This window comes from Pipra filicauda, unplaced genomic scaffold (genome assembly GCF_003945595.2).
Source record: "Pipra filicauda isolate LSUMZ 115617 unplaced genomic scaffold, ASM394559v2 scaffold40_size4127951_pilon, whole genome shotgun sequence".
NCBI lineage: Eukaryota > Metazoa > Chordata > Aves > Passeriformes > Pipridae > Pipra > Pipra filicauda.
In genome coordinates this window covers 340,898-363,743 of record NW_024104543.1, presented here as the reverse complement: position 1 = coordinate 363,743, position 22,846 = coordinate 340,898, and the positions used below count along the sequence as shown (strand labels likewise).

General features: G+C 38.5%; 1 protein-coding gene across 3 annotated transcripts; it reads right to left on the bottom strand.

The window, feature by feature from the left end:
* Positions 1 to 9,894: 9,894 nt before the first annotated feature.
* Positions 9,895 to 22,799, bottom strand: PUS7L (pseudouridine synthase 7 like). 3 transcript variants are annotated; one of them, XM_027710823.2, is made up of 9 exons: positions 22,334 to 22,406; positions 21,532 to 21,768; positions 20,706 to 20,865; positions 18,912 to 19,107; positions 17,796 to 17,894; positions 16,168 to 16,249; positions 14,579 to 14,856; positions 12,862 to 12,915; positions 9,895 to 12,275 (listed from the first exon to the last, which is right to left on the bottom strand). In XM_027710823.2, exons 2-9 carry the CDS (start codon positions 21,617 to 21,619, stop codon positions 11,952 to 11,954), a joined length of 1,281 nt encoding a protein of 426 aa, XP_027566624.1. In that variant the 5' UTR covers positions 21,620 to 21,768; positions 22,334 to 22,406; the 3' UTR covers positions 9,895 to 11,951. The 3 variants fall into 3 exon arrangements, with proteins under 3 accessions (XP_027566624.1, XP_027566623.1, XP_027566626.1); XM_027710822.2 differs by having other exon boundaries at positions 21,532 to 22,799; XM_027710825.2 differs by lacking the exon at positions 22,334 to 22,406 and having other exon boundaries at positions 20,706 to 20,851; positions 21,532 to 21,624.
* Positions 22,800 to 22,846: the final 47 nt, after the last annotated feature.

The following is a 22,846-nucleotide window of genomic DNA, read 5'->3' as shown; positions in this document are numbered from 1 at the left end:
TAATCTATTGTGCATACTAACAGATACAGAAGAAACATCTATGGAATGAAGTTGTGTGATGTACTAATTGTGAACCCCACAAAGAAGCATATTCATTTCAGGGTCTATTAATACAAATTTGATTTTATTTCAACTCTATATAACTCTGTTTTAAAATAGATAATTAAGCCATTAAAAGGGAAACACTGCAATAAATTGGTTCTGATTCCTATTAGTACTGTCATGCAAATTGTTATACCCCAGCAGAATAATCTGTCTGTAGTTGAGATAAGCAGCTCCACATGAATGTGGGGATCCAATGCAGAGATCTTGCCATGAAGAGCCAACAAAGGGCAACAAAGAACCCTGGAAAAGTTCTTCTGCCTCAGATGTTCTGAGGAACCAGAGATGGATCAGAGAGATTTTCTGAAGTGTACATGTGCATGTGTGTCTCTATGTGTAGTCCCTACAGGAATCTGATTCATATCAATTCTATCAATCGAATTATTTTATAGCAAGCATGTGTCAATGTGCTTTTTAAAACACAGAACACCAGCAATGTGTCACTTCACTGTTTTCACAGTTTCTCCTCCATATATGTCTCTGGAAAGCAGCAACTTTTTTGACTGAGCACCTTGTTTCAGAGCACTTTTTACCTACATGGGTCTCTCCGATAACCTTTGTGGTTAGATTCCATGGCAAGTAAAATCAAATGCCCTTCCTACACACATATTTTTTGTGAATTTGTCTGTCTGGCTCTGATTTTACCTCAACATTCCTTCACAGCCACATAATGGTCTTTCAACAAGAACCTCAGCACAATATGCTATTTTATTCTTTACTCGCTTGTTAAAAATATGACAGGTTGGAAATCTCCTGTTTAATGCCTAAAACAGTTTAAATCCTAGAATCAAATTTCTTGTGATGTTTTTACCTTGGATGGACAATTATGCTGATAATAAACTCAATTATGAATTGTTCTACCTGCACAAATTTCTGTCTGAAAACAAGACTGTTATAAAGAACAGAAAATTGCTCATATATTACAATGGAGAACATAAAAGGGGCTAGTAAATAGCAGTGACAGCTGAAGTTCTGGCAGCAGAAATGCTAATTTCTTCTTTTCATGTATCCTTTCTCAGCATTATAACATTGGAAGAAAATTATGTTAAAAAGAAAACACTGCATGTGACAAAGAAAAGACCTTTGATATAATATTTTTCCAATTATTTCCTGATGTTAGCTTAAGAGACCACAGCATAAAACATAGTTGTCCTACACAGTAAAGGATTTACCTTCTACATCCACATTGCTTTAATATATGTGGTAGGAGGGAGAAGTTTCCAAGGATGAAAAGTTTTCACATTCACCTGATTCTCATTTTTCAATTCATTATAATTTTTTATAGTCTGAACAGAGTGCCATTTTTTTACTGCATTGTAGGAATAGCACTTCATCTGTTTGCTCAACTAAGCCTTAAAAGCACTAAAGACAAACCTGTTCTTTGAAGATAACAAATCACTTCACAGTTCCTGAACAGATTCAGCATCAAAAAAGGTCCTCAGAGAAAAAGTATCAGCTGTAGGCCAGCTGCTTTGCCAAAGACAATATACCAGCCTTCTGCAAGTTTATTTCTCTTATTTCTCTTATGTTGTGTAAACTCAAGTATGACAAGCTCTGGACTCTGCTGGGTCTTCCCTTGCTGCGTCTGACACCCTTGAGCCCATATTGGAGAGCTCTGAAGAGCTGAAGGGCTGAGCTCAGTAAGAAAATGAGGCAATGACTTTCTGAATCTAAGATCTTACTGTGAAATTGAACATCTGTCCTGAAGTTTGACTTTACACAGCTCTTTCCATACCAGTAAAATGAGAAAGAAATGGCCATACAGATATGCAAAGCTGAATGGCAGTCCCCAGGGCAGGGGTAAGCAAGGAAGGACAATGTAGGAGCATGGCAGGTCCTCTGACTGGAATGGTTAGCATTCAAAGGTCACAATTCTGCCTTAGTAGCACACAAGTTATTTGCTGGTCCTATGATGAAGATGCTTCTCAGCATCAGAGGGAGGAATGGCTTCAAAGAGAAGGTGAAATGAAGCAGTCGGTGTTAAATAAAAGAGTAAAATACCACAAAAATGCATGATGTGGGGAGGAGAGAAGGGGGAATGTTGTGATATAATGTTTTTCTCCTATTTACTGATTAAAAAGTACTAAAAAGCAGCTATAAATTAACAGCAGAACACAAGTTCTGGCTTCTTTTGAAAACAAGGGGCATAAAATAAAACTTTAGACCCAATTATCACACCGAGTCTGCACTTGCTGTGAGATAGACCAAAATCATGCTTTTTCTCCATTAGATTTTCTTTTATTTTAAACTGCCCTTTAATCAGCATGGTCCTTGACAGTCCACACCCCACTGCATTATCTATTCCCTGAAGTATTTCAGCTGGCTCCTGCCAGTCAAGCTGACAAGGATCTCTACCCCAGCTTTTAACAGAACTGCTATTTCAGAAACTGGCTCGTTTCCTTCTCTCAAGTAAATGCAGTAATGGATGAGTACAAGACACACTCTAAACAGATACACTGAATGCACATTGAGAAATACTGAGTTAAATGGGGCTATGGCATTTTATACAAACAGATACAATTGCTTATCTCTTACTATCTCCTCTCATATTATTCATTTGCCAATATAATTCTTTTTACAAGGACTGTCACCTTCTCAGACCATCTCTCTCTCTCCATTCCTGCCTTCCCCAACACCACTCCACAAAGTATCAATCTTAACAATAATCCCTTTTCATATAGCAGTCATCCCAGCCTCCCAAATCATCTCCTCATCACACTTCTCTTAAACCAGTAGTTGAAAGCATTCACCCCAAAAGTTTCTTTTTATCTAGAAAATGATCTTTTGCTCTTTTACACATGCCAAGACATACTTCCCTAGCTTTGCTGTGAGAGGTTGAGTAAAAGGGAGGTAGAGGACTCTGAACCTTTAAGAGAGCTTTATAATTTGATGGAGTATATTGGTTTTTCCTCTTGGGGAAAAAAAATATACAAGAGTTCAATCACAGTAACATTATATCATATATTATTCTGGGATAATAAGCATCTGATGGGATGTTTGAGGCATTGCTAAAATGTCTAAGTGTGTGTTTATGTGAAAATGTTGTGAAACAGAGAACTACTCTTTGCCTTGGACTTGCTGGTAGGACATAAGTACTATCTGTATCAGGTGTCTAGCAGAGATTTAGGGATTATGGGAACTGTGAGATGGTGAACTCAGCCCTGCAGTTTTCCAGGATTTTTTAAGTAACCCAGTTTAATAATTTATCAGCCATTTAATTAACAAGCATTATTTACAAGGTGTAAAAGAAAGTGGCTTTACAAAGGAAGTGTTGGGATTAATTATATGGTCTGTTTGCAGCATGTATCTAAACGTTCTTTGGGGAATGCCATGGGCAGGACCGGGCAGAGTCTGGCACAGGAAGTGTCAGGGCTAGTCAGGGCCGCAGGTGCCCTCAGGACCCAGAGAAATTCAGTGCTGAATCTGAAGCACGTTGTGACTCCTAGCAGAGAGACTCCAAACCTCCTGCCTGAAACTCCTTTTGCACAGGAAAAATACCATGTTTTTAGCTGCCTTCGTGGGATAGTTGTCAGCTGGGCTATATGTCCCAGGGAAGATGATATATGACTTGACCAAAATGCCTGGCTTCACACAGCACCTGTATCCACTGGCACGTGAGGGTGGAGGTAGGTATTGGCTTCCCCAGTCATTTTAACCTGTGTTGAGGGAGGGTGGAGGGTGTGCACATTGCTATAAGGAGCAATTCCATGTGTTTGGGTATGTTTTATCAGATCTTTAGGTGCAAATTTAAGATTAAAAAAATGCATACTTAATTGATATAGTTAAACCCAAACTTATAGCCTGAACTTTGAAAACTGACATATTGATTTAGGTGCTTAACTTGATTTTCTATGTGATGTTGCTTCTAAGACTTGTGTTCGCAGCATCGGTTAGGTATTAATAACATTGCCAAATGTCCCACTTGGCAAATCCAAATCCTTGAGGAGTCTGAATTCCTTCACTAGCTCACTTTTGCTGTTGGGCATATAGGAACTGAAGTAAATATCTCCTCATTTTCCCATCCCAACCAAACCTCATGCTTAGAAACAAGATTCTCATTAGGGACAATCTTTCCCATATCTCAGCAGTAGGAACTGAAACACTGAGCATGCAGCTGTGCCAGTCTCTTCTTGCATAATAATCTGCTGATTACATACACAGATTTTAAGTCTTTTCCACCTGAATTAGAACTTGACCTTTTGTCTTCTATATTCAAATTTCAAGAAACTCTCTTACTTCCAGTCAAAAACGTCATACCTTGATATCTCCTTCAGTAACAGTAACTGTTAGAGACTATAACTGTTGTTAACAGGCTAGGATGACATATGGATTCGAATTTCTGATTTGAACTGAGCTGATCCAAACTAAATTTTCTGCAGTTATTCTATGATATAGTAGATATCTAAGCTATTAAATTACAGAACTTCAAATTATAAAATGAAAAAAAAAAAGAGGAGGTACAAGCCAGAGAACTGCAATGGGCAAATCTATTACAGGATAAAAATAGTGGATACTTGACGAATTGGATCTACTGGGGAAGAGCTGACATGGCTTCTGCAAAGCACTGCCTTACATCCTCCTTGGAGTTCTGTGGTGAAGTCAAGAACTGCATAGAAACACCAGCTTGCAGCGGAGATGGTGCTCCGAGAAGGCACTTGCCAAATCCATCAGCAAGCACCTTTAAGCAGTCACTGCATAAGCTGGAGGGCTCTGGATTGAAGATGGGTGCATGCATTAAGAAGTGAGCACAGAGGTGACTGAGACTGATGATAATACTGAGTTACTCAGGATAACAAAGATAAGGGCAAAGTGTGAAAAACTTCAGAAAATCCTTATGATGCCAGTAGCAGGGGAATACAATGGCAGATGAAATTTAGAACATAGACACATGCAAAGTGACTCACAGACAAAACAAATCCCAACTTCATACATAAAATAATGAGGGCAAAATCACCATTCTGGGGTGGAATGTTTGGTTTACAATACCTAGTTCCAAGGATACATTGTTTCAATGCTTGGGGAAGAAGCGTATGTCAAAAACGAAATAATATACTAGAAGAGGTACAGGACAAAACAAACATTATTGTGCCAGTGGGGAAATCCATAGTATAAATATGGAACTGTATGCAGTTCTAGATCACTCATCTCCAAAACAGTATTTTAAAAAACAGGGAAAGCTAGCAGAAGGACAACAAATGTAGTAGGTTTGGAATAGCCTTCATAGGAGCAGAGACTGCATAGCTGTGGAGTTGTGGTAAGTACCTCACTTAGGAGATACATCTGGGAAGCATACAAATGTCTGGGTACCAAGAGGATGGATAGGGGTGAATTCTTTACAATCCCTTAAATTAAAATATAGGAACCAAGGATCATCAGATGAAGTCAGAAGGAGGCAGTTTAAGAAGAAAAGGAATTGGATCTTCATACAACAGGTAGTAAACATGTAACCCTGGGAAAAGATTGAACATATTCAAGGGAAGATGAGAAATACCTGGGAAAGAAATGCACTAAGAGTTATTAAATAACAACACTCAGCATCAGGAAATCACCTGAATTGAAAATAGTTGGAGGTTAAATATCACACATGCTTCCTTTGCTTTGCTCTTTCCTACACGTCCACTTAAAGGAATCATTGGAGGCAAGCTATGGTACAAGACTGAGCCTTGGCCCAAACCACTGCTGTTGTAGAGCACTAAATCTAAGTCTAGCTTAATTCTATGTGTTTGTCTATATAATATCAATACAAAATCACTAAATGATTCCTGTTGCACTTTCACAAGTGAATGGTTTGGCCATGTATTATTAGAGTACTCTTTACACAGAGTTCTTAAACTTCGTTTATGAGCTCGACACAGATATTAAGGAATTCAGTAGAGATGTGAAGGTAAAAAGACAAAGTGCCTTTTGATGGGGGTGGGAGAGGGTGTACTGGGTTTTTAAGTGCAGGAACATTCTGGAAGACAGAATCAATTTTTTAAGTCACTCATTTCTAAAGCTAATTAAAAACCTTACTGTTCTAAGCAGGAAGAAGTATTTTTATATAAGCTGAAAATGCATTTAAACTGCTGTAATATAAGAGTCTGACTCCTGCTAAGAAGAATAAAGTTACTTCAGATGGTGCAAACATCTGACATCACTTATTCTGTCTTCCTTGCAAACATAACATTCCCAGACAATATCTACATAAGCAAGCTTTTTGGTGTGACAAGAACAGACTAACATACTGGAGCAGTGATGCCCCTGTACTTACACAACATTCCATTTGGTGGGTTTACTTTGGGCTAAATGTTGTCCAGGCTCCACAACAGAATGCATCCATGTGTAGGATTTGAGAATCTCCAAATGACCAACCTCTCATTCGGAACCCTGTTTCTCCATTTGGATATGAGTATGCTTGGCCTGCAGCTGGAGCTCACCTTCTGGTTTCATTTCCTCCTGGAGGAATCTAGATCTGACCCAATGGGCTGCAAGGCATGACCTCGGACTGAAGGAAAGGAAAGTGTTAATAGTTTCTCAGCTTGTTCCCTTGAGCATGTATTATGGGCAGAAGTTCTGCAAGAGAAAGGAAAAGAGGTTTATCCTCATCACCAGCGTGTAAGAGGTCAAATCACCAGCTGACAGGCACTGGCACTAAGAGAGGAGTTAATGGAGCTTTAATGAGTGAGTGGGGCCAATAATCATACATCTACCTGGCTTCTGAACTGTCTTTATGATAGGAATGTAATTTTAAGCCATCTCATTCTGAAAGATCTGAAAATTTGTACATTCTCATTGAGGATAATACTAGTTGTCAAATTTGTAGTGAATTAAAAGTGAAAGGATTTTAAAGATTAGGAACATGGTGTTTTCTCCCATTCAAATGCCCAATTATCTATCTGTGCTGAAAAAAATCAACCAGCCATTGAACTTTAACACCCTTTTGTTAGGAATAGAATCAGAGACCTGTCTTCATTAGTATTAGCAAAGTACTTTAAGGCTTATCAGAAAAGGATGGTAGCAATAGAAGTGCTTAGTAAAATGAGAGATGACTAACACATGAATCTTTTCCTTGAACTCAGATCAGTGTACCACGATAATCTTCTTTTCTAAATGCAGGGGCACAGATGTTTTGCTTATATGAATTATACCTAGGGAGCTCATACAGAACTCTCTGAATTCAGCTGCTCATGTACAGAATTCTGCAAAATAGCTGCTAGGACTAAGAGAATGAATTACCAATAAATACCCACTGAAATAAAAAAGAGGTTTATCATATATGCACTCTAACAGCTCACCTGACTTTTCCCTGGCAGAACATTTCTGCTATAGGAATTTAACCCGTGGGCACACATAATTAGCTCTTCCACCTTAAAGTTGCTGAAAGAATGATTTGCTTAAGAAGATTAGCCCTTTTAGTGTTCAATAGAAGTACTGACAAATGAGCCTAAAATGATTATAGGTGAACTCTTTTAACACCATCTTCTGATCTTTTATTTTAAAATGGCATGCCTTTCAATCAAAAGACCTTTTAGTCTAACCTTTTGTGTTTTTCCAAATCAAGGCTCAACTTTTAATACTTCCTGTATTCAAATCTTGTATGTGATGAGATGGTTTTCAAGCCTCTTTCGAGCCACATGGAAGATGACCAGAATAGTCTCTTTAAAGAGAACTTCAGTGCTACTTATTTCTTCTGGTCATTGTAACTGCATGCAGCTTTCTGTCTGCGCTGGAGCACTTTACCATGTCAGTGCTGACAGGACAACTCTTTTTGAGCTCTGCTGTACCAGCTTTTCTAAAAATAATTTTCCAGAAGGGGGGCAGGCTTTAAGGGCAGGTGGAAGACAGAAGAGGTGATACTGAAAAGCAAAGACAGGAACAAAGCTGCCTCAGATGGGTTATGGCAGGGAAATGGATTTTTCCATCAGTTTGCCTGCATACCATAAACTTGAGGTAGATTAAGCACAGTAATAGAGCATTGCACTTCACCTACAACGACTCTGCAGCTATTGTTTGCACGGCAGTCTATTTCCCCATATAAAAGCTAAGGATCGAATTTTGAATTACTGATACAGACTTACAGAGTAATCACCTTTTTTAAGGTATGGAATTATATGGATCCTTCATTTGCTACACAGTTTTATACAAGTATTGAGATTATGTGAATTATATTTCTATATTTCTATTTTTCCTATTAATATAATTCTCAAGCTTGAGAAATTTATCATACTGAGCTGTTAGCATAAATTGAAAAATGGATGCCATAAATAGAAATCAATTTATATTATTAATTCCTGCTCAGGAAAAAGGAGTAGACTTTCCCATTTCAGTTTTAAGTCATGCTGCCATCTACAGGTTGAACAAATACTTGCAATACTGTGCTTACGATAGCAGGGCAATCCAAGTTGGAAGAGGTCTCTGGTCCCTGCCTCCACAAAACAGGGTTGCCTCTGAGCTCAGCTCTGGTTGCTGTCATGGTTTAAGCCCAGCTAGAAATTCAGCAGTGGAAGCTGCTCACTCACCTTTCCCTTTCTTTCCCAGCTTGAAATTCAGCAGTGGAAGCTGCTCACTCACCTTTCCCTTTCTCTCCCAGCTTGAAATTCAGCAGTGGAAGCTGCTCACTCACCTTCCCCTTTCTCCCCCCACCCCAGTGGAATGGAGAGGAGAATCAAAGTAAAACTGGTTGAGATAAGAACAGTTTAATAATTGAAAATACAGTAAAAGTAAAAGACAGTAATAATAGAAAATTATAACAATAATGATAATAAAAAGGGAAAACCTAAGTGATGCAAAACGCAATTGCTGATCACCTGCTGTCCAATGCCAGACACCCCTTCCCAAGCCCAGTTCAGTTTCCCTTCTGAGTAACTCCCACCAGTTTGTATACTGGGTATGATGTTCTATGGTGTGGAATATCCCTTTGGTCAATTTGGGTCACCTGTCTTAGCTATGCTCCCCCCCCCCCCGTTTCTTTTGCATACCTCCTCACAGGCAGTCCATAAGTCAAGAAAAAAGTTCTTAAGATAAACACAACTTAGAAAAAACCCAAACCCAAAACACAGCACTGAACAGCTACTGAGAAGAAATTAATCCCACCCTAGCTGAGACCAGGACAGTTGCTCAGAGATTTGTCCCATTTGGTCTTAAAAACCTCCTTAGATGGAGGCTGCACAGCCTCTGGGCAACCTGTTCCACTGCCTGACTGTCCCAGGGAAAAAGTCTTTCCTTTTAACCAATCTGAATCTCATTTCACTTTATGCTCATTGTCTCTTATTCTCCTGTGAGGAACTGGATTTTTGAATTGCCTTAAAACATTGCTGCTGTAGCAAGCTGTGCAAAGAAGCCTCCTGCCAGGAGATTGAAGACAAAGGCTGAGGGGAGGAGACCATAGCCTACAAACTGCTAACTTTGTGCAGGCCTGGGGGCAAGTCTTTAGGTGTGTCTCTGGGTGTGTGATGCTTATCTCCTATGAGCCAGACTACTTTTTTGACTATGAGTCAAAAAAGGCTCTCAGTGCACACACTCACCACTTACCCCCGAGAAGGCCCCGCTTTTAGCAGGGGATGCCTCTGAAGCACACACACCACCCTCCTCCAGCCTAAATGAGAGTGGAAAAGCCAGCACCTCCAGCCTCTGGCTTATTCCTTCAAAGCCAGCATGACTGTGCAAAAACAGCAGCACCCTCCCCCACAGGGAAGGTACCAGGAGGGTTTCTGAGGGTATATAAACCCACCAGACTTCATGTTTTGCAGGCTTCTTCCCCCATCACTCCCTGATGGACCAAGACACCAGCAACAACCACCAGAGACCTCTGGGTGGTGAATAGGAACTTTTATTCTTTCTCTCTCTTTTCCCTTACACATTTTTGGGTGATACCTTTATGCTTTTATAGTGCCATATTACTATATATAATAACAACCAAACAGCTACATATCTGTTTTCCTTTGCAATCAAATTGTTCTAAAATAAACTCTCTCTCTATATATATATATATATATGTAGGGTTTACTTTATATATAGTTTTTATATATATATCTATATCTGTAAACACTGATTATCTGGTTTAGATTTACTTTAATTCACCCCAAGGGATTTATTAGCAGAAAGCTACTTCTGCCTTGCAGAGTGGAACATAACACCTCCTGCCACACTGTGCCTGGCTCCATCTTCTTGTTAACCTCCTCATAGATACTGGAGAGCTGTTGTTGGTTCCCCCCCAGGCTGTATCTTCTCCAGGTTGAAGAGGCACAGTTCCTTCAGCATGTCCTCAATGGCAAGGATTCCAGTCCCATAATAGCTCAGAGGCCCTCCTCTGAGCTTGGTTGTTTATTTATCTTTTTCTTGTGCTGAGGACCAAAACTGAATGTAGAGGTTAAATGTGAGCCAACAAGTACTGAACAACGAGATGTAATACCTTCCCTTGACCTACTAGTTGTGCCCCTGCTAACACATTCCGGGAGGCTGTTGGTCATTCTTGTTGCCAAGGCACATAGTTGGCTCATGTTCAGCTGCCCACCAGGTTCCTGGGGCCATTCCTGCAGAGCTGCTCCCCAGCCTGGGCTGCTGCATGGGTGCTTCCTTCCCACAGGCAGCACCTTGCATTTGTTCTTCCTGAATGTCGTATGGTTCCTGCTGGCCTGTTCCTTCAGCATGTCTCGGTTGCCCTGAACAGCAGCCTGATCCTCCACAATATCCATCTGATCCCTTAATTTGGTGTCACCTTCAGAGTCATGAAGGTGAACTCCATTCCCTTGTCCAGGCCACTGACAAAGACGTTAAACAGGATGGGGCCCAGAAGATATCCCAGTGACACTCACTCCAGGTAGAGGATGACCTGTTATTCACTACTCCCTGAACCTCTTCATCCACTTTTTTACCCATGTGGTTGTCCACCCATCCAAACCAATATGTCCTAACTTGGTTTCACAATGTAAATATTGTGGGACACTGCCAAACACCTTGCTAAAGTCAAGGTAAATTATGGGGTTTTTGTTCTCACCTCTTTCACAAATCCACTCATTTTTATCACAGTTAACGGCCTTTTATTTTTAATCAAGAAAGAAAAGCTTTTTTATCCCACAGTTGGTTCAATTAATATTTTTTGTGCTACCATAAGGCTTCACAGTAACAGGAATAGACTCTTTATCTTGTAAACAATATAACATAGTTTCGGTTTTATTATTACTGGTTTTTCAGTGATGTTAAGTACTCACCTCATCTTGAGGAGCTTACTGGAAAAGGCATTAACAACTATGCACTACTTAATCCTGGAATCCTTAACATTGACTTAAGTTGGGAGATTCATTGAATGTCTGATAAAGCAACAGATGACTTGTCACTTTTGACTAAGGACTTTTACCTTTTAACATTAAGTGCCTAAATAAAATGAAAATACAATATATTTAGCGAACCTCAGTACAATAACTTTTCAGTTAGATACCTGTAGGCTGCAAACTTCTAACATTATTGCTTGAACAGCATCTAGTATAAAACATTAAAGAAAAATACTATGAAAAACAAGATACATTTGTTTGCTGCAAATACTTTCCCAGGATTTAACTCTGCAAGTCAGATATCTATGCAAGGAGGAAATTCATGCTAGCTGCCCATGGTTTCTTTAAGTTCTATTAGACCTGCCTGATATAACATACGGCTTTACTCCAATGCTTTCAAGGCTTTGCACTTAGAGTTTGGATAGTTTTTTGAGTATTCCAAAGGATTTGCGTGAGTTTTTTTCCTAATCTGTATGAATCTCAATCTACAATTTTTTCCTGTTCATGATTTGAACCTGTTATTCTCCCTTATGTCCTTGGCATTACACCTAAAATATAAACATTGTACAATATTCCTGCAATCTTTCATTAAGTGGAATCTTAAAAGTCACATTTCATTATTTCTCTCAGACAGACCGTTGCATAACATGAAGGATCAAGGTCAAATGATATGTGAAGAGAGACTTTTAAATCATTCAGATGGTTGTCCTCAATTTTGATCCCTTTTTCACCACCTTCCAAAAAATATGACAGATTTTGAACATTTTTCAAAATGAGTCGGTAGCATCCACGTATATTCAGCTGTAATGGTGACACTCTGAATTTGCACATTTCCAGTTCATCCTTAGAAAGTCTTTCATGGTACCACTCTCCAACTTTATTACTGGGATACTTGATACTATGTCCCACCATTGGAAGAACCACCTTCAAAGAAAAAAAAAAAAACAACAAACATATTTGAAGTAACATCCATTCTTCTTTAAATACATGTAATAACAATTTCAAATGTTTTTAAACCTTGTGTTTTAGGGCCTGAAATAGTAAACCAGAGCGCTGCAGGTATCTCAAATGCAATTAATGCAGAAAAAATAATCAATGTATCAGGATTCCTAAAACAAACTAGGAATATATTAAAAATAATTTCCTTGTTTGTTGGGAAAGATACAGCAATAAAGACATTCAGCTGCCATGTAAGACTACAAAAGTACGCACTCTGAAACCTTCAAAAATTAGAACATCAACTATTTTTGAAAGTTTTTGCCAGCAGACTGAAATTTTTTTCAAAGTATTCAGCTTCATGATAAATATTGTCATACTGCAAATGACACGGTACTTATTTCCATTACAAAGTAAATTTGTTATGAGAGTGGAGATTAGTTTACGTGTGTTTTCTTTAATATGCATTCTGGCAGGGAAGAAGAATACATCAGTTAAATTAATCACATTTTATTTAAACCAAAACATTTTAATCAAATAAAGAGATAACTCAGAATTTTTCATACAGACTTACCTGGTATATAGAATACTTTCTAGCTGACTCTTCTGAAGCAGTGACTACATGAACCTGACAAGACATTTAAGAAGTTAAGAAAAAAGTACCCACTTTTTAAAAAGTAAAAACATATACTTGTTTTTTAGGAATTATACATTGTACTCCCAAACTTGTAAAGGATTCTAAGGTTATTTGACTGCTACAAGGACAATAAACTCTTTCAGGTATGGAAAAAATCTTAGGATAAGCTTAAAATAATCAGTTTACTGACAGATGGTAATTGCATTAAATATTTACTGATGCTAGTTATCACTAATATTCTTTGAGTCTGAAGTTAACTAAGTCAATGCAACTCCTTTTGCAGCAGCAAAAGCAAAAATACGAAGAAAAACGTTCTATATTAAATAGGAATATATCTACATAAAACTCAGTAACTCAACACTGAATTTGATACCTCTGCTTTTAATTTCATTTGATCTACTCTTTTATTAACATTCATTCTCAAAAATATTGTTAAAGAAAAATCTCAGTGGAAACAGAAGCCACTCCATAGGGACTGGAGGTTATCTTCCAAGTGCTCTTGCCTTCAAATTTGTAAGAGGTTCACCCAAAAGAAATTATTACATTCTGCCTATTCACACACCTGCTAATTCTCCAGTAAAACAGTGCACAGTTCTATGATTTATCTGATGATCAGGAGAAAGATATAATCATAGAATCATCAAAGTGATTGAGTCTAGCTGTAAACCCAAGCACCACCAAGTCCACAGCGAAAGCTTCATCACATACCTCCAAAGATGGTGTCTCAACCACTTCCCTGTGCAGCCTTTCCAGTGCTTGATAAGCCTTTTGGTGAAGAATTTTTCCTAATACCCAATCTAAACTTCTCTGTCACAACTTGAGGCCATTTCCTCTTGTCCTATCAGTTGCTACTTGGGAGAAGAGACCCAACTGCTTTCATAGTAAGAAAAAGGTATGCCAACCCTAAGAGATGGCTTCAAAATGGACTTCAGCATGCCAAAACCTGGGACCAGACACTCCAGTGCTGGATTCTGCTCATTGGCTCACCCACACCTCCATGCACAGGTTCCAGGCTGTGCTGTGGGCAAGCAGAAGCACTTCCTGGCCCCTTACTACTTTCCCAAGACTGCTACATTTTCTACATAGAATAGCTGCTAATAGTTTAGACCCACTATCAGTGAAATTGTGCTAACCATGCTTTGCCTTTTTAGTTGCAACGAGATTACCAGTTCAGTCTGAGGCCACCTTTCACCACTGGTTTACACTCAGCAATATATATAATGGGAAAGCCTGAGCTGGGAGCGAGACTCAGATCTGCACTGACTGGTAACACAGGCACACCCAGAGTCCACTCTGAAGGGTTTCCCCAGTCAGATCCTAAGAAGAGCATAAATTTTCACATGTATCAATTCTGACATTCTGTTCCTTCTTCCCTCTTGAATAAAATGAACAGCCAAAACAGATAAAACCTAATATATGTCTAGCTCCTATGTCTGTTTATGGTACAACAAAAAAAGCTACATTATGTTTTTCAACTTTTTCACTAATATTAAATATTTTAATGAATGAACCAAAATAAAGGCATTAGCATATGTCTGAGTATGCATTCAAGTGTATTAAGTTGGTTGGGGATTTTTGGTTTTGTTTTGTCTGTGGGTTTTTTTGTTTGGTTTTGTTTTTTTCTTTTACAAGAAACTACTTTGGGAAGACTCACCTTGTCATTTAGGGAAATGCTTTCATCATTTTCTTTTGAGAGGACAAGATCACCCTCAACCGCTTTTAAGCCATAAATCTTCAGTCTATACGATGCTGCTTCATTCCAAATTTTACTGCAATAAGCATGGACATAGAATATGCGCAAGGAATGAGGAATGTTGAGCCATCCTTTGGTACAGCCTTCATGATTTACACCATAGCGATTTAAAGCTCGTAGCAACATCTTCTCTCTTACTTTAAATTCCGGCAGCATCACGAGCGTGCCCTTTGCATCTTCTGATATAAACAAAAATAACCATGTAAGTAATCCCTGATTTTTCAAATATTACCTGAGAGAAAAAAATACACTTAAGAAGATGAAATAATCAAGTAGGGAAAAACATATCAGTCTAACCTCTTTAAGCCATTAGGTTATTATTTCCTTTCCTTCCACATGCCATGTTAGACAAACTTCATCTAATATGGCTATCAACAGTCCCATGAATTTTATTATTTCATGCAGTATAAATTAAAATAGCTGTCATTCAGTTATTCAGTCTAGTTTGCCTTTTTTTTTTTAGAAACTTATTTCATCACTCCTAAGGTTTTTTTTAGATCAGGTAACAAAGTAAAAACTAAGCTACAAAAGAACATTAAACCACTACTTTGCATCACGTCTTTATTTTAAAGGCAAAAAATTACATTGGCCACTGGGAAGTCTGAGCCTCAACCAAGATGAAAATACATTTAATCAGATTCGTACTAAATTATTCCAATGTTGTATATTTAAAATGTTATGGTTTACATATTTTCTCATTACAAGTGATTACCTGATGAGGCCTTTTGCATAGCCTTTTACCTTTTGCTTTCAGGAAAAGGCAAGCAGCTGCTTTCAGGGTCCACATCAATGTCTTTCCATGCATCATACAGCAATGTACAAAAAAGAATGATTCGTCTTATATTTTCTCGTGAAATTAAACATATCTGTGTCATTTGAAGCTATATATCATAGTTGTTCTATCAATCTACAGATAGATAGGTAAGCAGGCTAATAGATGTGGGATATTTGAAAAGAAAAAATATATTTGAAGTTGAAAGCAACTCCAAATTTTTAGTTTTGGACAGAAAGTTCAGTTGAATGACAAAAGCAATAAATATGGCAAACAGAGCACTTAGCATACTTCTGCTTTTGATGTATTTTATTGATTTTAGGTCAAGACAGAAAGAGAGTAGATGTGTTAAGTGCTGAGTATTAGTTGGGTACCACATTTCTGTATACTTCTCTTATTAGGGAGGATAAGTTTATAGTCCAAAAGCAGACAGATGGAAGGAGGCCAAAAATGCTCTGATAAAATGATCTTAGTCTTTTCCAGCATTGTGATATACAGCGTTTGCTTCTATACTGTCTTGCACCTGAAGTACGTTAATTTTCCACTATTTTGCACATTTAGGGCCTCATTCTCATCTAATTCTTAAGTGTGCAACTCTACTGAGTTCCACAGAATAAAGTATAAGTGGCATAAAGCAGTGGGAGAATAAAAAGTATCTCCCTTGCAGCAACACCTTACTCTCTCACAATAAATATGTGGACAAACTAACTGGACATACCAGTTTGAAGAAAGTATCTTTTTGCATTGTTTACAGGATCATCAGTATCCTCAGGTGTGAAGAACAACTTCACAGCTTCTACCTTTAAAGAAGAATATTAAAAATTTATATTTTTTTGCAGTTAAACATAACTATTTTTCAACTATACAGACAATCATGCATCCAGTTCTGTCTTAATATATTCTGCAAGGTCTCAAAATTGTATCAGTTCTTTAAGGGCAAAGTCAAATTCTCTCTTTCACAGAAAATGCCATGAACCGCAGATCAATGTGTTGTGTTCTTTCTCAAATTAAAGGCAAGTTTTAGTCATCAAGAAGACACAAGACAGTTTTCAAAGCTCTGTGAAAAATCAGTCACTCTTCTTCATCATCCAGTTAAAACTTCTCCACTTTAAATTGTCGTCCTTCTATCCTGAACAGGAAGGGCCCTTCTTTCCCTCCTGCGTGCTTCATGCAAAATTTAGACTGAACATTTTCCACAGTCTCATACAGAGGGACAATCATCTTTCTTTTTCTTTTTTCCTTTTTTTTAAAATACTGATCTATATCAGGTTAGATGACACTGTGACAAGGAAAACACTACAGTAATCTCTGCTACTTGCAACATCAGTGGAGCCACTCAATTTGCTTACACTTATACTGACCTGTTACATCTGGTTCTTGTCCTCCTCCATATTGGACTGCGCAAACACATAGTGGCACATTTTTAATATAAGTAATAGTTCCTACCTGTTTTAAATTAAAGTAACTGAGTTAAGACTAGAGATTTAAAACATTACTACCCAGGGACTGGCACCTGGTACCAACAGCCAGCATACCAGAATTCAAAATGTCAGATACATCAACACTAACTTTCATTGACTGCCCTCAAATCTTGATTCTTATATTTGGAAGATAAGTTTTCCTGACTTTTCTTAGAATCAAAACAAGATTAGAAGAACAGGATACTCAGGTATCCTTTTGACTTTGTAGTGTGTGGTTCGTCTTTAGATCTGTGCCAAGTACTGTATCATATACATTGAAAAGTACATTTATCTTATGAATTATTACTTAAGAAATAAGCTCTCCTTAGCTTACATCACTCAGAACTGAGTTTGGGAAAGTAGCCAAGGAATAATGGAAAGCAGCAATCTTTTCTATATAGCAGATAAATTACCATGGTATTGAAAAAGCAAATTGTTTCTTATGAACCTATGTGACTTTTTTAAGAAGTAAACAGACCCCAAGCAGGATAAAGAGGTCCAGCTCAAAGTTAGGAGGCAATCAGAACCATGAATAAACACTGTATAAAGACTGCTTCATTTCAGTATTGAAACCCTGTATGGAATGCAACCACTTTCCTGCAAAGTGGAATGAAGACAATCATAATCACGTTCCAATCACAGACAGAAAAATCACTTCCTGAACTATTTAAATCTGCACCTGCTGTTTAAAAACAGATTATTTATTTAAGTATGAAGATCTCCATGCTTACGTTATCAAAACTGATCTGGCAATTGCTTCCAGCGCACAGGTGAGTTTATATCACAAATGAAATTGTTCACTCGGAAGGACAACTCTAGCCCTAGACATTGCAACTAATGTGAAATTGTCTTGACAGTAACTATTTAAATTACAAAATGGAAGTACCATTTTTCCACTCAGTAAAGCCAATCCTATTTGATCTGTCTGAACAATTTGTCCTTGTCCAAACCGCTGAGGTCCGTAGTAATTTACAAAACCTTTTGTCTAGAATGGTAAAGAATAAATATGTTAAAAGCATGAAAGTATCAGGTACCATTAGTAACAATATGCATACAACACACACATCTATATTTATATCCCAAATGCATACAAACAGGGTTTTTTAATCAGAAATAATACATAATGAAAACATTACTCATGATTCATTACAGTATTTTGGAACTTAATTTAGAAACGTCTAAAAAGACAATCAAATTCTACCGTTGTCTTCGCATCATTTTAAAAACTCAGCTAAGTGAAACAATACTATTTCTATACAGTTAATTATAATAAATACAACTACAGGTCAAGTCAAAGTAATCGAGCTTTTTAAATGCATTGGATTACAAAATCGCTACTCAGGCAAATGCAGCATAGCACAGGCAATGAACAGTAAACACTGCTGTAAAAAACACCTACAGTTTTTCCTTTCCATTATTTACTTTTATTTTTCTTAGTGGTTTAAGAATGTCTGATGATGGAGTTTTCTTCAGGGACTAAGGATAACAGAATCAAAATCCATTGATTTTTAAGGGATCTTCTTTCTCTGATATGGGCATTTTATGTGTGTTCATGCCAAGAAAGTTCTTCACCCAAGCAGATCATGCATGTTCCTCACACGACCAAAGAAGGCAACCAGTCGACATATGTATTGTGTATATGAGTAACTATATTCTTTCCCCCTTCAAATCCTGCAGTGAAACTCATCACTTTAGCCTCAGGTCTGTGCAGCAATGGCTCATATATCCATACTCATTTGCTACTGAATTCCCCATGTCTTTTGCTGCACCACTCTGCAGTCTGTAGTCCATAACACAATGAATTCACTTGTGGTCCCTTCTTGAAAGGCAGTTTTACTTCTGATTCCATAAATAATGCAGGAATGACATAAAACCACAAGATGCATCAAAATTAGGAAATATTGCCATTATTGTGCTATTAAAAGCATTTTCCTTAAAAGCATTTTTTTAACAGCAAAGAATTAAAACTGTTCATTATTGGCAACCACGAGGCTTTTCTTACCTCAACATTTTCCATTGCTTCAGATATTCTTTTTTTTAAATCTGCAGAAGGGTCATGACTGTGCTTTTGGAGATCTCTCACAATTATGTCAAAGTGATTGCCTTTCAGCTGACCGAGCCTGAGGTGCTGGTACGTTGAACGTACGTTGTATATTCTCATGCCCTTTTTTTCCATTTTGTTTCCAATTTCTTTCAACCTACATAAATAAGTGGGAGAAATTACAAACAATCCTCTACTAAAGCTATCCAACTTGTAATAAATATCTTCTTCACCTTTGCATTAGAATTAAAAAGCTCCTAAAAAATAAAATGGGATGTAAAACAGACTATTATGAGAAAACCAAAACAAATACAGAGACGGAAGTCTTAAAATTTAGTTATAATCCAGAAATACTTTTTAAATGTTTGCATCATTTGCACTTATATGATATTGACATATATGGGAATGAAGCAATTCATTGAACTTTCTCAAGGTAACTACCCTGAATTTTTAACTTTTTGTTTTTGAAAAACAAGTCATTTATTTACTTTTCAGTTCTAAAAACCTTATTTTCATGTAAAAAAAAAACAAAACAAAACAAACAAAACCCCCTCCAATACATAATTTCCCTGCACATTGATTCTCTGATGTGCTCGTATATGCTTGTAATTGGAAACACAGCTGACAGTTCGAGTATGTGCCCTTTAAAATATCCAATCGACCTCTTTGTTCTTATGTGTAAAAAAGGGTAATCCAAATTAAAGGAAACTTTCAGCATAAAATCTTACATTCTAAGCAGTATTTTAATAACTTTATAAATTGTTTATTTATAAAATTTATTTATTTCTTCTGTTGCAGTAGTGGTTTGAATGCATTTACCTATTTTGCTTCATCATTTAAGCACTAATGCAAAGTTTTGCTAATTATCTCTTGGACAATTGGCCCTACAGCCCAGTTTGCAGTGGAATTTTACCACTGATGTATACTTAGGTTAGTAATAAATCCTGAAACCATAAATTCCATTTTTCTTCATTCCTAAAGTGCACTTTGTTGCTATGAACAAAGCCCACTAGAAAGTTAAAGCTGAGGAAGAAATAAGTTATGGTTTCGACTCAAGAATTTTATTTCTGTTACTATGGCAAACTTAATATTTTTTTTTTTACTCACTCATTTGGCTACAAAAAGTAACAAAAATGAGGACCGGAAAGGCACATATTGTATTACTAACACCTTGTTCAGAATGTATTTCCTTCCCTCAGGTTTGGTGATATCTTCTTTATTTAGTCCTATGTTTCTAAACTGGACAATATGGCAGAAGTTGATACTTAACACTCAAAGACAGCACTGTCCAAAGTACATTTGTAATGATTTACTTTAGTTTTGTAGCACTATAATGCATTTAAGCTGTTGTCTGGGGATTACAAGACAATACTTTGACAGTATGTGGAAACCTGTTGCATCCTGTAGCATAGGCTTCTTCTCAGTTCCAGGTAGTGGATGGTATTTCAGAAATTGTAAAGTGGATCCCATGAGCATAAATTGCAAGAATACTGTCCCAGACAACACAGTACATTTTCATTACAAAAAATACAGAGAAAGGCAACACTTTTCTCCAAGTTCCCCACTGGGGGACTTCACTGCTAAGCTGCATATTCCCTAAAGCCACAAAATATTAAAGCCATTTCCACTGTCCTCCAATACAGGCAAAGGGAACATACATCAGTAAAAACACTTCAAAACATTGCACCAGATTGATACTTATTAACATATAAAATTAATTATGTGCTAAACTGAATGCACTCAGATTTGAAGTACCTCTCAGGAGTCACCTTCTTCACAACCATAGGTTGGAAAGTGATAGCCTTCTTATCTTTGATGCCAGTGTAACTGAAGTCTGAAGGAAGAACATCGAGTTCTGCTGCCAACAAGCCGATTGCTTCTAGTGTTTCTAGATTTTCTTTCTGAAGGGTGAAAGCTGAAACAATCATCTCAAAATTACTAGGAATTTGCACTTCTAAATCATACAGGTGTTCTGTCATGATAGATGGGCAGGTTCTTCCCCTCAAACTGTAATAGCATGGAAACTGTAAAGAAATAGTCCTCCCACCCCACAAAAATAAAGGAAATGGGACTTTTTCAGCACAGAAAGAAGACACAGTACACAGAACTTAGAACAATCAGAAAACCCTGCTGCCTTTAAAAACAGTACCTGAGTAAATGCAACACAATTCAAAAGACATGCATTGATGTATCTCTAGAAACATTCTCTAAATCAGAAACCAACTGCTTGTAGGAATGAGATCATATATCATATTTGACCTAACTTGTCCAACATCTAGATACACCTCCTAACATCACCCAATTACTTTCAAGGGAAAGTTAATACACTGAGAATACCACAGTTAGTGCTACAACCAAAAGAACTGTAACCATTATCACAGAACAGTTCATTTAAAATCACTGCAGTAACTTGGTTCATCCATGTCATTCTCCAGTAATATAACTACACTACATTGATAATGATTTATTTCAGAATAAACAATGAGTCAATCGGGCCTGCACATCATAGAAGAATGATTCAGTTTGTCTTATTACAGAACAGTATAATACCTGCCATCTTCAGTAAAAATGTAGTATTTACCTGTATAAACATCTTGTTTTTCCTGTGAACCACCAGCAGACCTTTTTCTGGACCCACATTTTTCTCGAAACCGTACCATTATTGACATATTTGGCTGATCATTGACATCTGTCACAGTAAAAGACTTTGTTTCTAAAAGTTTTCCAAATTTTCTATTGAGAAAATGGTGAACTACTTTTCTGTGCTCTTTGTTTCCATCAGGCTCAAAAGAAAACGTCGAATTTTCTAGCTTTGCATCTAAAAATTTAAAGAAATCACTTGTTTCCTTTTCGGTCACTAACTGACAAAGTTCTCTGTAATCAGCATTTCCTTTTACAATCATTTCATTGTCTTTTGTAACAGTGACTAAAAAGGGGAATGTCTGCCTAACAGCACTGTGTAAATCAGCCCGACTTTTCTTGTCCAGCCTGGGTCCTAGCGAGAGCTCCCTAGTGCCAGCACTCGGATTATTTTCCAAGCCCCACGCTTCCTTCAGATCGCAAGCAAACTTATTGAGCAGTTCGCTCATGGGTTTGCCGAGTAAGGACTCCAGTTTGGCTTCCTCGAGGCCGGATTTCGGCTCAGGTGCTCCCTCACGCTGTTTCTCGCCAGAGAATGCAGCACAGCCGCCCCCTGCCCGGCCCGGGTCGCGCTCCGGGGTCCCGGGCGCAGCCCCCCGGGGACACAAGGGGGCACCCGAGCCGGGGGCCTCCGCTCTTCGCTGTTTGGGCTGGGGGGAGCACGGGGCGCTTCGCTCCGGCAGCGCCTCGCTGGTTTTCTGAGGCAGTTCAGCCCCGCTGTCCCCAAAGAAGCGTTCGGGCACCTCCATTTCTGTCACTACGAAGTCGGCGGGGGAGTTTTTGATGGTGCCGCGGAAGCCGGTGTGTTCGGTCAGGTAACTGAAGGAGGGCAGCATGGCCGGGCCTGCCCTGCCCCCGGCCGGGCACGCCGCGACTGCAGCGGGAGCGGATGGGAAAAGGGGAGGGAGGAGGGCGGATAGTAACAACTGCTACAGGAAAGGATGCTGAAAGGCTGTGAGGGAGGGAGGAGAGTAGGCAGGCAGGGATGGTGGCCGGGAGACAGGCCGGGAGGCAGGGATGGAGGCCGGGAGGCAGGACGGAGGCAGGGATAAAGGCCAGGAGGCAGGAATGGGGTCAGGGACGGAAGCCGGGATGGAGGCCGGGAGGCAGGAATGGAGGCCGGGCGGAGGTAGGGATAGGGGCCGGGAAGCAGGGATGGGGTCAGGGATGGAGGCCAGGAGGCAGGACGGGCGGGCCGCGGCTCCGCGAGCCTCCAGTAGGGCCGCTAGGGGGCGCCACGACTTCCCCCCCACGGT

What these genes read in the sequence shown, in the direction of transcription:
- PUS7L (XM_027710822.2), bottom strand. Translation starts at nt 22,426, where the DNA reads ATGCTGCCCTCCTTCAGTTACCTGACCGAACACACCGGCTTCCGCGGC. An exon ending in AAGCAATGGAAAATGTTGAG is followed by an intron (nt 17,895 to 18,911) that starts GTAAGAAAAGCC and finishes TTACCATTCTAG; the next exon opens with ACAAAAGGTTTTGTAAATTA. An exon ending in CTTTACTGAGTGGAAAAATG is followed by an intron (nt 16,250 to 17,795) that starts GTACTTCCATTT and finishes TCTTCTTTAAAG; the next exon opens with GTAGAAGCTGTGAAGTTGTT.